The sequence below is a fragment of the Myotis yumanensis genome, unplaced genomic scaffold (assembly GCF_028538775.1).
Source record: "Myotis yumanensis isolate MYYU_CA2020_CCGP unplaced genomic scaffold, mMyoYum1.0.hap1 SCAF_18, whole genome shotgun sequence".
Classification (NCBI taxonomy): domain Eukaryota; kingdom Metazoa; phylum Chordata; class Mammalia; order Chiroptera; family Vespertilionidae; genus Myotis; species Myotis yumanensis.
Genome location: NW_027223769.1, coordinates 8762967 through 8776454, shown reverse-complemented (window position 1 = coordinate 8776454; position 13488 = coordinate 8762967). Strand labels below are relative to the sequence as shown.

The 13488-nt window shown below is 51.2% G+C and overlaps 1 protein-coding gene across 1 annotated transcript in view; it reads left to right on the top strand.

The window, feature by feature from the left end:
• FXYD3 (FXYD domain containing ion transport regulator 3) overlaps positions 1–13099 on the top strand; it is a 36315-nt gene extending 23216 nt beyond the window's left edge. The window contains 7 exon segments of the mRNA XM_070398851.1: positions 10023–10077; positions 11171–11203; positions 11317–11340; positions 12202–12290; positions 12292–12392; positions 12707–12744; positions 12893–13099. Coding sequence (XP_070254952.1) covers positions 10035–10077; positions 11171–11203; positions 11317–11340; positions 12202–12290; positions 12292–12392; positions 12707–12744; positions 12893–12912 — 348 coding nt within the window. The 5' untranslated portion in view covers positions 10023–10034 and the 3' untranslated portion in view covers positions 12913–13099.
• Positions 13100–13488: the final 389 nt, after the last annotated feature.

Genomic DNA, 13488 nt, shown 5'->3' with positions numbered 1-13488 from the left:
CACAGAAAGGTTAACAACGTTGTTGCCCAAACAATGGAGTCCCACCCCAGCCCACATCACTTACTTCCCTAGGCCTGTAATCCCTACTTCCTCATGTAATCTTTGTCCTTATGTTCATAAACCAGCGAAGAGCAAACCAAGCCCCCAAAAGATAGACAGCAAGCAAAGTAAATTGGTAACCTAAATTACATTACAGACACACAGACAAGAACTCTCACTAGCTAAGAGTTTCAGGCAGCTGATGCCCTGAGAGGGAAAGCGAGAAGAGTCCCCAAGATTAAGAATTCTTGGCAGCTGCTGGACGTTCCTGCAATCTCTGCCACATGTTCAGCCTTGCCACAAATAACTGGGCTGCCCCAAAGTGGGACATGCCCTATCTTTAAATAAATTAAACCAAAAAACAAAGAGACACAAAACAGAAACACTCTTATATACAACTAGAGGCCCGGTGCACGACATTCGTGCACTGGGGGTGTGGGGGTCCCTCAGGCCTACCTGCACCCTCTCCAATCTGGGAGCCCTCAGGAGAGCCCTCTCCAATCTGGGAGTTTCTGTCTGTCTTTGCAATCATATGAGCAAATTGTCTGAGACTCCAACTCAGTTTGGTTTGTTGCTCACAGAATAATAGAGGCATTTTTGTTTTTCTTTGCTTCATTGGTGGAGATTTCCTGGAAGTTTTAGGATATCTTCCCTTTAATTTTTCCTAGACACTCTGATTTTACTTATGTCTCTCATCTTTGCTTTCCCTCCATCCCCACCACAACAGTAACCTGCTCCAGGCTCACTTTGCTCTAGTGCAGTGGTTCTCAACCTTCCTAATGCCGTGACCCTTTAATACAGTTCCTCATGTTGTGGTGACCCCCAACCATAAAATTATTTTCGTTGCTACTTCATAACTGTAATTTTGCTACTGTTATGAATCGTAATGTAAATATCTGATATGCAGGATGTATTTTCATTGTTACAAATTGAACATAATTAAAGCATAGTGATTAATCACAAAAACAATATGTAATTATATATGTGTTTTCCAATGGTCTTAGGCGACCCCTGTGAAAGGGTCAGTTGACCCCCAAAAGGGTGGTGACCCACAGGTTGAGAACCGCTACTCTAGTGTCTAGGACAGTGGTTGGCAAACTCATTCGTCAACAGAGCCAAATATCAACAGTACAACGATTGAAATTTCTTTGGAGAGTCAAATTTTTTAAACTTAAACTATATAAGTTATTAGCTTAATTAGGGTACTCCTAAGATGACCTTTGCTAAAAACGTCCTCAATCTGAGGGGTCGACCTCAGCGAAGGTACCCTCACTTCTTCTAATGCCACTTCTTCAAAATAGACTCGCCCAGGCGAAAACCGACTTCTGCACACGGGCCACGAAGTTTCATTCGCACTGTACATGCACGCCCACATGTGGTATTTTGTGGAAGAGCCACACTCAAAGGGTCAAAGAGCCGCATGTGGCTCGCGAGCTGCAGTTTGCCGACCACTGATATAGGATATTTATAGGTGCACATAACCTGCAGATAAAGCTTCTCATCATGCTCCTTGTCTGTCCAGTCAGGCACCACAGAATGCCCTGTATAAAACACCACCAAAGCAGAGCAATCTTTCTTGTCCCTGGTTTGGGGACTGTCCCCCTCCTCCCTGATCCTCAGCATTTTCCTCAATGGACTATCTGGGGGAATGTATTCCCTAGGCCTAGAATTTTTGTTTCCCATCCTCAGAAAGTCCCTTGTGACTATTCTATGTGTCCTGTGTGCTCAATCCCCCATACTGGAGATTTCTCGCACTTCCCAAGATCCACTTCAACCCTCTCTGGACATTACCCTTGTTGGAGATTAGAACCACAGATTAGAATTCCCCACTCACTTTTTGTTCCAGACACATCCCAGTCACATATACTCAACCTCTGAGGATACCCAACCATCAAGGCAGTCCTTATAGTCCAGTTTTCCACCTTGGCTCATGCATGAGGTTACCTGGTTGCACAGTGCTTGCTTGGGCCCTTCCCACATTGCTGGCTGACTCTCCATTCAGAGCTTGTGGTTGGCCCACCACCTACAACAAAAGTAGTACAGAGGGAAGGTTTTAAGGCTGCCCTGTGTGGCATGTCACCCCACCCCAAAATGGCAGGACTGGGCCACTGCCAGCTCCCACTCTTCTCTCACAGGTGTGCAATACAGAGGCCACAGGGAGCAGTTCTAGAGCCCCAGGAGGCCATACTTATCTGCCCATGGGTCTCTCTGTCCTCATCTTGCCCAGGAAATAGGAACTTGGAATATTGCTGCAACCTCACCTCCCCAACCTGAGACAGGACAGTAAGCCAGTAGAACAAGTAGAATAGGGAAACGGAGACAGATAGCTGAACAAACTGCAGAGCGATTTCCAGCCGATACAGAAGGTTGCCTCCCTAGAAATGACATCTAGTCCTCAGTGTATTTCAGCTCCAGACCCAGAAAAACAGCAAAACCAGGGGGTGACACCAGGACCAGCTACAATGACCCCTGCCCTGACACCGACCAATGGGTGGAGACCATCACCCTGGAGGAGCACACCTAGAAAACTGATGACTATTTTGCTGAAACCCTTCCCTAAAAGAAATAAAGCCAGTGAGAAAGAATAAAGTCTCAAGACAAAGGACCTTGCACATGCTCTCCCTCTGGGGAGCAGTTCCCATCATTCCCTTTCCCCCTGTTTCCCCCACTCTTACAGCCATGCATCTCCTAAACTCTAAGAAACCCCACAAAACTTGCAACCAGAGGAGCAATGGGTAGCAACAGCTCATCCCAGGTTAACCCCTGAACCTGATCCCAAGGCCCCCTTTTCTCTGACTTTCCAGAGAACTAGGGCAGCCCACCCTAGACTCTCCTGTTGCTTCTTCCATGCTAAATCCTTTCATATTATACTGTCCTCAGCTTTAATAAACATTTCCTCATAGTCATCTGGACTCATGTTTGAAATTTTCCCTGCACGAAGTCAAGAACCCACACGCTACCAGCTGGTCTGAGGCAGACCTGCTAAGGGCCAGGTCCCCTTTCCGGTAACAAACCCACCAGCCTGGCCTCTCAGTTTCCACCTGGAAAGGTGGGGAACTGGCCCAATAAGAACCCCTCATGAGTCGGGTGCCTCTGGCTCCCACACCCCAGGCTGCCCATCTGGGGCCTATAAATTTGTCGGGAGCCTATGGAAACATGCACAGACTTAAAAGAAGAGCAATAAAATTATTGAGCCTGAATATTAAAACCAAAATCAATAAAACTTTGAATAGGTGACTATAAAACACCCTATGGCCTTGCTTTTGTATTTTTATTCAGCATTCCTGAAAAGTTTGTGATATTCAGAAACTATTTGTAGGTTTGGTTTTTCTCATTTTGCAAAGATTTCCAGGATACTGAGAAATCGCAGCCAATCACAACTTCAACAGGTTCTTCAGGGCCAAAGGATTTCAAAAGCAAAATGAAGGGGAACTATTTCAAATGACATTATTATCTATACACTATATATATAAACTGTAAAGTTAAGAAACATTCAAACCTATAGAGAATTTTTTGTGAGTTTATTTGAGCCAAACTGTCAACAATTTCTGGAAAGCAAAATTTCAATGAATTGAGATAATGCTCCAGTGAATGGCAGTTTTGCACCTTATTTTCTATATATAGACTAGAGACCTGGTGCACGAAATTTGTGCACTGGAGGGGGGGGTCCCTAGCCCAGCCTGTGCTCTCTTGCAGTCTGGGAGCCCTCAGGGGATGTCCAACTGCTGGCATAGGCCTGTTCCCCCTGGGCCTCTACTGTATATATAAATAAATAAATGGACACACTTTAATACTGTTACCAGACCACCTCAGCCCAGCCTGTAGTGTGTGGGTTCTTGACTTCATAGGAGTCCAAGTGATTTTGAGGGTATGTTTATGAAAGCTGGGGACAAGGAAGGGCTTAAGGTAGAAGAAGCAACAGGAGAGAGCCTAGGTGGGGCTGCTTTGGCTCACTGGCAAGTCAGAGAAAAAGGGGGCCTTGGAGATAGGATCGGGGGTTATCTTGGGACAAGCTGCCATTGCCCATTGCTCCTCTGTTTGCAAGTCTTGTAGAAACCATAAGAGCAGGGGTCCTCAAACTACGGCCCGCGGGCCACACGCAAATACAAATATTGTATTTGTTCCAGTTTTGTTTTTTTACTTCAAATTAAGGTATGTGCAGTGAGCATAGGAATTTGTTCATAGTTTTTTTTTAAACTATAGTCCAGCCCTCCAACGGTCTGAGGGACAGTGAACCGGCCCCCTGTTTAAAAAGTTTGAGGACCCCTGCATTAGAGTATAAGAGAAAGAGAGCAGAGATACACGATTCTGTGGGCAGGAATCCTAGGGGAGTTCTCAGGGGAGGTTCTTAACAGAATATTCATTATTCCAGGTGTGTCCTCAATATGTTGATTCATCAGAATGTGTGTATGGAAAGGACAGGGTTTTTTTCTGGTTAGTTTCATTTTTCAAGAACATCATCAAAGAGGGACTGGGACTCAGGCTAGTCTGTCCCAGAATGGTCTAGATTCTACCTGTGGGTCATGACTCTTTTGGGGGTCGAACGACCCTTTCACAGGGGTCACCTAAATACATCCTGCATATCAGATATTTACATTATGATTCATAACAGTAGCAAAATTACAGGTATGAAGTAGCAATGAACATAATTTTATGGTGGGGGTCACCACAGCATTAGGAGCTGTATTAAAGGGTCGCGGCATTAGGAAGGCTGAAAACCACTGGTCTAGAATGTGTAAACCATTTGCTCCTGAGTGTCCTTGGTTAGGGAAGATAAAGCCTTGTGATTCATTAGCTGGCTGTTCATTGCTCAAATTGTTTGGCCTTATTTAGTTATTTTGTCTGTTTCCTTTATTCCACTTGTCAAAGAAATTCCCTAGCTTCTTAAAATCCTGCCTCAAAATGACTGAAATCAAATCGGCCTGGAAGACTCACCAACAGGATGCAAGAGGCTGCACATACCTCACTCTCTGCACACCCTCCCCAGGTCCCAGTGTGCACACTTTCACCCACCCACAGGGGGTCTCTAGTCCTACCCTCCCGGCCAAAAGCCCCGGCCCCAGTCCAGCTCACTCTTGGACATGGCATGTTCCAGTCCAGCCCTGGGGAAAAGCTATGGTTGGCCTGAGTTGGGTATAAGCCTCATAAACATTTGGATATCCAAATGCAAAATCACAGTGACTAAAGATTCTGGAAGTGAAGTTGGCAGAAATCTCTAATTGGTGGTCTTCCCAGGCTAAAACCAGCCCTCAGATGTGTTCTGTTTGATCTGAATAATTTTTTAAAAATCTGACCCAACTTTTAAGATTAGAACTTCCACATAAAGATTCAGATTTCTGATACCTATTAAAAATAGTAGCAATTGGCTGGACCTGTGTACAGCCTATCCCTTACTTTTTTAAAATTAAACTTTTTTTCAAAGTAGCACATTTTTAGGATATATAAGTGAGTGTCTCTTCCCACCCCATCCTGCAGCCTCTCAATCCCCCTCCCCAGAAGCAATAATATTTTATTCATATACAATATTCACATATAAATTATTTTCCTCTTCATTAATGGCAGCACACTTTGATACGTCTTGTTTTTCTCCCAAGGTGTCTGGGAAGTACTTCTTTACCTGTCCATGTGAGCCTGCTCCAGGCTTTTTGGCAGCTGCCATTTAGACAGGACGATAGTTCTCCTATTTGCTGAGTTGTCCCCATACCTTATAATCTCACGTCTGTCCTGCTGTACTCATTCATGATTCTTGCCTGGCCCCTTTGGCATCTGAGTTTGTAGACCAGTGGTTCTCAACCTTCTGGCCCTTTAAACACAGTTCCTCATGTTGTGATCCAACCATAAAATTATTTTCGTTGCTACTTCATAACTGTAATGTTGCTACTGTTTTGAATCGTATTGTAAATATCTGATATGCAGGATGGTCTTAGGCGACCCCTGTGAAAGGGTCATTTGACCGCCAAAGGGGTCGCGACCCACAGGTTGAGAACCACTGTTGTAGACGGTGGCATAGATGAAGGACAGAGCATGCACCCTCCATCCACCACAGTGCACTCAGGCCTTCTCACTCTGAGATGCCTGTAGTTCCCAGACTTCCCAGCAGGGAGAGACACCACTCCACTCCCAAGACCACCAAAGGGGTCTTCCCAGGGATATTACAATCTTGAACTGTCTGTGCAAGAGATGCTATCTGCCCAGACACAAAGACCCCTTAGCTGGACTGGAATCCCCCTCAGGCCTTCCCTTACTCCGTTTCTATCTCCGCCCACCCCGAATTTCCCACTTTGACTGAGCCCCACCTCCCCGAGTGTCCCCTCCACTTCTTGTAGGGACTGGCCCCTCCTGAATGGGAGTGGGGAGAGGTCTTGTCCTAGTTTAGGGCCTGGGACCGAGAAATTGCCTGAGGGAACCACATGAAGAAACCATACAGCTGGGTGAACATTGCTGCCTCCCTGTCCCTCCCTGCTGAGAAGTGGGGGTCTGTTCTCCCTGCCCCAGCGAATAGCCTCAGCAGAGCCTTGACCTCCAAACCCCTTTTCCCTGGCCTGCACTCCACCCTCTCCCTGGCCTGGTTCCTGCAGCCCTCCTCCCCACCCCTGTGATGGTATTGGGGGTCGCCTGGAGTCCAGCTGGTGGCCAGCACAGAGCCACCCCTTTTCTGGCCCTGCCCCTCCCCATGACCCCAATCCTCTACCAGCCACTCAAAGGAGCCTTGTTCTCTATCCAGCCCCCAGACAAAAGTCTCTCTGTCTAAAAAGGCGGAATTGGGGGGAGGGGGCACCCCATCGGGGACCAAGTGGGGGCATGCACAGACCCCAGCCGGAAGGAATGCCGTGAGGAGGAGGGGCAGGGGAGGAAGGAGGGCGGGCAAAGGAGCTGAGCACGGTGCAGTTGGGTCTTATCCGGAATGGCAGGCAGCCCCCCACTCCAAGGCCTGCTGTTAACCCAGGCTCTCAGCGCTCTTAGGAAGAGCCTGGGCTCCGAAGGTCTGGACCTGGTGCTCAGGAGCCAGTTTCCAGTCTCCCTGGGGCATGAGGGACACAACAGGGGAGGGGTCATGATCTAAGGCCAAGCAGCCCAACCCTCTCCTTGGCCATACCAACATCTTCTATTGACCCTCAAACTAAGTCAACGGCAGCAAGTGGCCTGGAAGAGGACATTAGCTCTCCCGCGATTGAGGCCAATCCCTCCTCCAAGCACAGCACAATTTAAGTAAAAGTAACGGGATACTACACCTCTGCATAGCCCTCCTCCACCCCCTCCCAGACCCCCAGGCCATGCTCTGTTGTTAAAGCCCCTGCACTTTCTCCCTCCAGGTCCCTTTCTGAGGGGCAGGAGATTGGAGAAAGCCCCCTCCCCTAATGTTGGGGTTGGGGATGAGTTCCAGCCCATCCTATTCTCACTGCACCTCACCTCAGTCTTGGACCCCAGGGAGCTCCTGTCAGTGGTGGGGTGGTGGCTGGAGCTGTCCCTTTAAGAGCAGGAATGGAATGGGAACTCCTGTGCTTTAGGCAGTCTGACTTGTTCTCTACCTGCCCAGCGTTGCCCAGGTTTGCTTAGGGCGTGGCAGCTGCAGATAAAGGCAGGACTCAGGCGGAACTACACCATCCACACAGCCTGGGGAGCCACACGGGTGAGAGATGGGGCCCCTTCCCTCCACTGCTCTCTGTTAAAGACCCTAGAACCTCTCCCTTCAAGGTCCTTTTCTGGGGGCGGGAGCAGGAGATTAGAGGAAGCCTTAATGAGATCCTCCTCCCATGATTCTCCTCTGGGGCTGGTGAGCCAACTGGGGAGAGGATAAGGTCTGCAGGTGCGACCGGGTTGTCTGGATAGATCAGGGGCACCTGGGTGGACCAGGACAGGACTGGGGGCATCTGGGCGAACAGGGGTCTGGGGGTACCGGAGCGAATGGAGGTATCTAAGTGGATCATGGATGGTTGGTGGTATCAGAGCAGATAGGGTGACTGGCTAGACTCGACTGTCTAGGGAGTGGGGTCCTGTCGAGAAAACGGAGCTGGAGGTTCCTGAGGAGATGTAAAATGGGGGGCTGGGTGGGAGATTTCAGGGACACGAGGAGTCATTCCTCATGCCTGAAAGGCCTGGCCTCCAGCACCATAGAGGGACAGAGGGGACAGCAGAGGGCAGCCGGCGGAGACAGGACCTCCGTGGCTGGGAAGGAGTGGAAAGGGGTGAGCAGAGCCTCAATCTGCAAAGCCGCCTACCTTTCCAAGCCTCACGCCAGTAACAGTCAGTTCAGGAGCAGCTCAGGGCCTCTTCCAACGACGGCCTGACAGGAAAGAGAAGGGCAGACCCCAGACACCAGCGCTCAGCCAGGCACAGCTGAGACCACTCCAGTCTCCCCTGAGCTGGGGGTGCTGGGTGATGCTCGGGAGGGAGAGTAATGGAGACTTTGCAGCGGGCGGGGCACTCGGAGGATCCCATGGAAAGGGGCATAAGTGCTGAGACTCAGAGTTGCCGCTGACAGAGTAGTTCACACGGGTTACAGGGTTGCGACAGCAAAGTGGGCTAAGCACAGCGCCACCTTCATCTGCTGTGAAGATGACACGCGTGAATGAGCGCGCAGAACTGAGAACAGCGTGCCCGGGTGAACCTCGATGAGCCAGGCTCTTAGCAGTGCTATTAGTCCTGGGGCGGCAAAGCCTCACCAGGTCGCTTTCAACAGCCGCAGACCTTCTACAGGCCTGTCCTGCCCACACACCCTCCCCAGGTCCCCCTAAAACGTTTTGGGCTCCTAAACTCATTAGTAATGCTCCCCAAAACTACAGGCCTCTTCCTGAAATCGAAAGCAGCTCAGGTGGGGGTTCCATGGAGGGACCGAGAAGGAGCGAGATGGGGGTGCTCTCTCCAGTCAAAGGGGCTTTTCACCAGGGTGGGGAGGACATATGTTTTCCCATCAGGAAATGGGGCAGGTAACAGATGGCCTTCAGGGTTGTCGGGATTAGACGAGTGAAACCCAGCAAGGTCACTGGCAGTGCCCGGCACAGGTGGGTCAGAGGAAGTGTAAGCTCTTGCTGTTAAGATTATGACAACCGATGCCTTAGCCGTGGGGCAGGGGCAGGGGCAGGGAGAGGGCAGGGGATGCACAGAGACCGGGTGCTTATCGCAGGCACAGAGGATGGTGGGAGGGTGGACTAACCCTAGACCAAGAGGGGACAGAGGCGTCCTCTTCGTGCTGAGCAGGGCTCCCTGGGGAAGGAGGAAGATCTGCTGCCAGGAGGAGCTTGGCAGGAGGTGGAGTAGGAGCAGGGGCTGGGACCTGGGTGGAGGCAGAACCAGGGGCTGGGGTGGAATGAGCAGGGGTGGGGCAGAAATGGGGGTCAGTGGTTAGGGTGGCACAAAAGATGGAGCTGGGGCTGCAGCCAGGCCAATTCTCCCAAGTCTATCCCACCCGACCCCAGCCTTGTGCTCTACCCGCCACACCCAGCCCTGAGCGGCTTGAATCTACAAAGTCTGGGCAAGGCAGGCAGGCTCCAAGCTGTCTATGGGAGACACTCCTAGGAACTGGGCCTCCTGCCACTTGGCTTCTAACACCCCATTTCCCAAAACACCCCGAGGCCCTGAGAATCCTGAGTTAGGGACAGCTGCTGCAAAGCCAACCCTGGTTTAAATCCCACTTCTGACAAGGCACCTATCAGAGCCTCAGTTTCCCTATCTGTAAAATGGGGTCAACCAGAGGCAGCTTCTATCTTATTTGGTTGCCAGGGTGATTCACTTCAAGCCTCAAGTCCATGTCCAGTGAGTTGTTATTGCTGCTCCCCCATCAGGTCCGAGTTCTCACCTAGCACGCACCGCACTCCTCAGCTCTTGTCTCTCAGCCTTCAGTGCCAACCTTCCTACCCGGGGGTGAGGTGTGTACCTGGGTGGGGCGTGGAGTAGGAGGGGGTTGGGAGCCAGAGGCCCTGCAGGGGCAGGGAGAGGGCAGGGGATGCACAGAGCTAAAGCTGGGCCCTCCCCTCCGCTTCCAGGCCGGCTCCATCATGCAGCAAGTGGCCCTGAGCCTGCTCCTCCTCCTCCTGGCAGGTGAGTGCTGTTCCCGGAAAGGCCGTTCCCTGAGCTGCTCTGCTGAGCGGCAGGCCAGCCTCACAGTGTCCCCTGTGGGGTGGTGACTGTCAGGATAGCATCTCCTTGAGGGAAGAAGTGTTGTGCTGGTGATTTCAAGGGAACACAAACACAGGACCTCTCAGAGCAGCAGCTCAACCGGCTAGAAAGTCTTGTCTTGATGTCTCATTGATGACTTCAAGGAGATGCTCAGCCTTTGCTGTGTCTTCATGCCCCCTAACGCTTTATTACGGGGGTGGGGGGGCAACTGGGAGCTTAGAGGTAATGGAACAAGTTACCGATTGTGCCTCAGTTTCCCTACCTGTAAAATGAGGACAATAACAGCACTTACGTAGAGAGTCACTGTGAGGATGGAAAGAGCTGGCATTTGGAAAGCACTTAAAACAGGGCCTGTACAGAGTAACTATGTACTTGTACTTAAAATATAATTTAAAATTATTAATCTCCCCTTAACAAAGAACGAACAGAGCTTAGGCCCCGGGCTCCGGCAGCCACCGCTTCTAGCCAGAATTGAGTCCTAGTCCTTTGCTTTCATTGTGTTTGTTTTTCCCTGTTACATCAGGCAAGACTATTCCATGTAGGATGGTGATAGAAGATGGCTTTTTAAATAAAGTGTACAAAGTTCATAATTAGCAAGTTGCTTTAAAGAGGAGTGGTGAGCAAACATCAGAACAGGCGGGTGGGATGTGGCCGAGCAGGGAGATGAGCTCCGAGGCTGACGGCACTGACACCGTGTGTCCTGCGGACGAGAACATCGCTCCGTTTCTGGAGGAGGCGTGGAGTAGCCAGGGGTCTGGAAACATCGGGCCAAAGGGTGGCCAAGAGCTACCCGGGTTAAAACCTAGTTCAGGAGGCAAAATGCTGGCGTGGCTCGCAGGTGTGGGCTGAGTGGAGGGCCCACACCTCCGAGATGGGACGTGCTAGTTTGGGGCTGGACCCCTGCACCCTCGGGAGGCAGGGCCTGTCCATCAGGGGGCCTTTCTCCAAGCCCCTGGCCCTGCCAGCTTCACTGAGACCAGCACCCATGTCCTCTCCTTCCTGCTTCTCCCGCCAGGCCTGCCTGCCCTGGACGCCAACGACCCGGAAGGTAAGTCAGACTGTGCTCTTCTACCAGCCTCCCCCCCGCCGCCAAAATTCCCCCTGGACCCCCTGTATTTCAGCTATGCTCCTGGATTTATGTTCTTTTTTCTTTCCTTTCAGATAAAAACAGTCCATTTTACTATGGTAAGAGCTGGTGCCCCTCCCTTCGCTCCTCCTACCCCACCCCTCATACTGTTTTGTGCCGAGGGCCCCACACAATGTTGGGTGAGGGTCTGCTGTGGGTGGAAAGGGGGCAAGGATAGGATTGGACCAGGACATTGGCCAGTAGCCACAGTGGATTCAGGGAACAAGACAGGCCAGCCTGGTCCTCGGGAAGAAGCATGACTATCCAGCAAGGACAGTTTACGAGAAGCAGGGACAGTTACGAGAAGCCACTGTTGTGTTCAAATCAAGTCTGGGAGAGGTTTGACTTGAGAAAACTTCCTGGAGGAGCTGTGCCATTAGACCCAAACCTCCATGGCCTCCAGATTCCACATGATCTGCTCCGTGTCCCTCCTCTGTCCTCCCTCCCCCATCGCTGCTTCTGCTCTGGCCACAATGGCCTCTCTGCTGTGGCGCAGACTCAGCAGGTGCACTCCCTGCCTCCGATCTCTGTCCTTTCTGACCCCTCTGCCTGGATACTTTCTCCCACATGCCACATGCTCCCTCCCTCCTCTCCCCACATCTCTGCTCCAGTGGGGCCCTGCAGAGAGGCCTTCCCTGGCCACTCTCCCTGAAAGAGCTGCCCTCGGGCTTTCTGTTCCCTGGCTCTGCTTCCTTGTCTTCAGACCACGTCTCTCCATCTGACCCTCCGTGAGATCTGTGTCGCTTGCCTGCGTGTTAACTGGCTATGAGCAGAGGAGGGCTGGGCTTGTTCTCTGCACAGCTGTATCCCAGCGCCCAGCACAGCACCGGTGCCCAGTCATCCTTGTTAAGTGGGTGGGGGCTTGGATGAGGAGGACACTGGCTGGCTGACACTGAGGGCTCCCCCTGGGTTTCTCCTAGACTGGCACAGCCTCCGAGTCGGAGGGCTCATCTGTGCAGGGATTCTGTGCGCCATCGGCATCATCGTCGTCATGAGTAAGTGGAGGAGCTGCCAGGGAGTGGGGAGGGCAGGGCTGTGGGTCCCCTCTCTTGACCATTCCCCTCTCCCCAACAGGTGGGAAATGCAAGTGCAAGTTCAGCCAGAAGCCCAGGTGAGCCGGATTCCCAGTGTGTGCCTACCTCGTGCTGGACAGACACCTTCCAGGGGTGAAGCTTTGCAGAAAGGCCCGGTGGCCAGGCTCTGCCCTGGAGATTCCCGCCACTAAGAAAGACGTCCTAGGTTTATTCCTCGGAGCTGAAAATCCCCAAAGGGCCCCAAATCTTGAAATGCTTGGGACCCTGGGGTGGTACAATTCTATGATGGGAAAGAAGCCAGGAAGCCAGGCTGAGGAAAGCTGAGAGTCTTCTAGTCTTGAGGGTGAGGACAAAGAGGCAAACACAGATCTCACCACTTTTCTTTTCCTAGCCACCGACCAGGGGACATCCCACCTCTTGTCACGCCAGGTAAGACAGGAACAGATGGGCCTAAGGAGTACACGGGATGTGAGGCGTGTGTGTGTGTGTGTGTGTGTGTGTGTGTGTGTGTGTGTACGTACTCTGGGGACTAAAATCTCCATCCAGTCTCACAAACTGACCCTATCACCTCTCCCAGGCTCTGCTCATAACTGTTGAGGATGGATCCATGAAAGAACACAGAGGGCCTCTCTCTTTCCCCATGTCCTGGTCTGCATAGGAACCTAACTCCAGGATGGAATCCCCTCCTCTCCTCAGACCGCCTTTCCAGACCCATCTCACTTTCACTGTAAGGGTCTCTTTGTTCAATATTTGATCTAAAGTGAGCTTGCCTCCTGCCCAAGCAGTTGAGACTCTGTATGTGTACTTGGGTAAGATTTGCGGTGGACACGCTCTGGAAGCTGCCACAGAAGCTGGCAGCTGAATCTCTTTGTTGGGAAAAGCCCAAAGGCCTATTCCCTTGGGACCTGGCGAATGGCATGAGGTTTGTCCTCTGCTGCTATGGCCACGGGAGCCACTTGTGCAATTTAACATTTTCTAGTTTAAATGGGGGACATTTTTGAGAGTGAAAGGGAGCTGTAACCAGAGGAAATGCTGGGACACTCGGCTGGACAGTGGGATTATCCTACCAGGATATGAGGACCCAGATAGCTTATGATTGTAATAGTAAGACCCCTTAAGACTCACTCACTGCTGTGACCCCAATTTATTACACAAGACCCTTCCTAATACCCA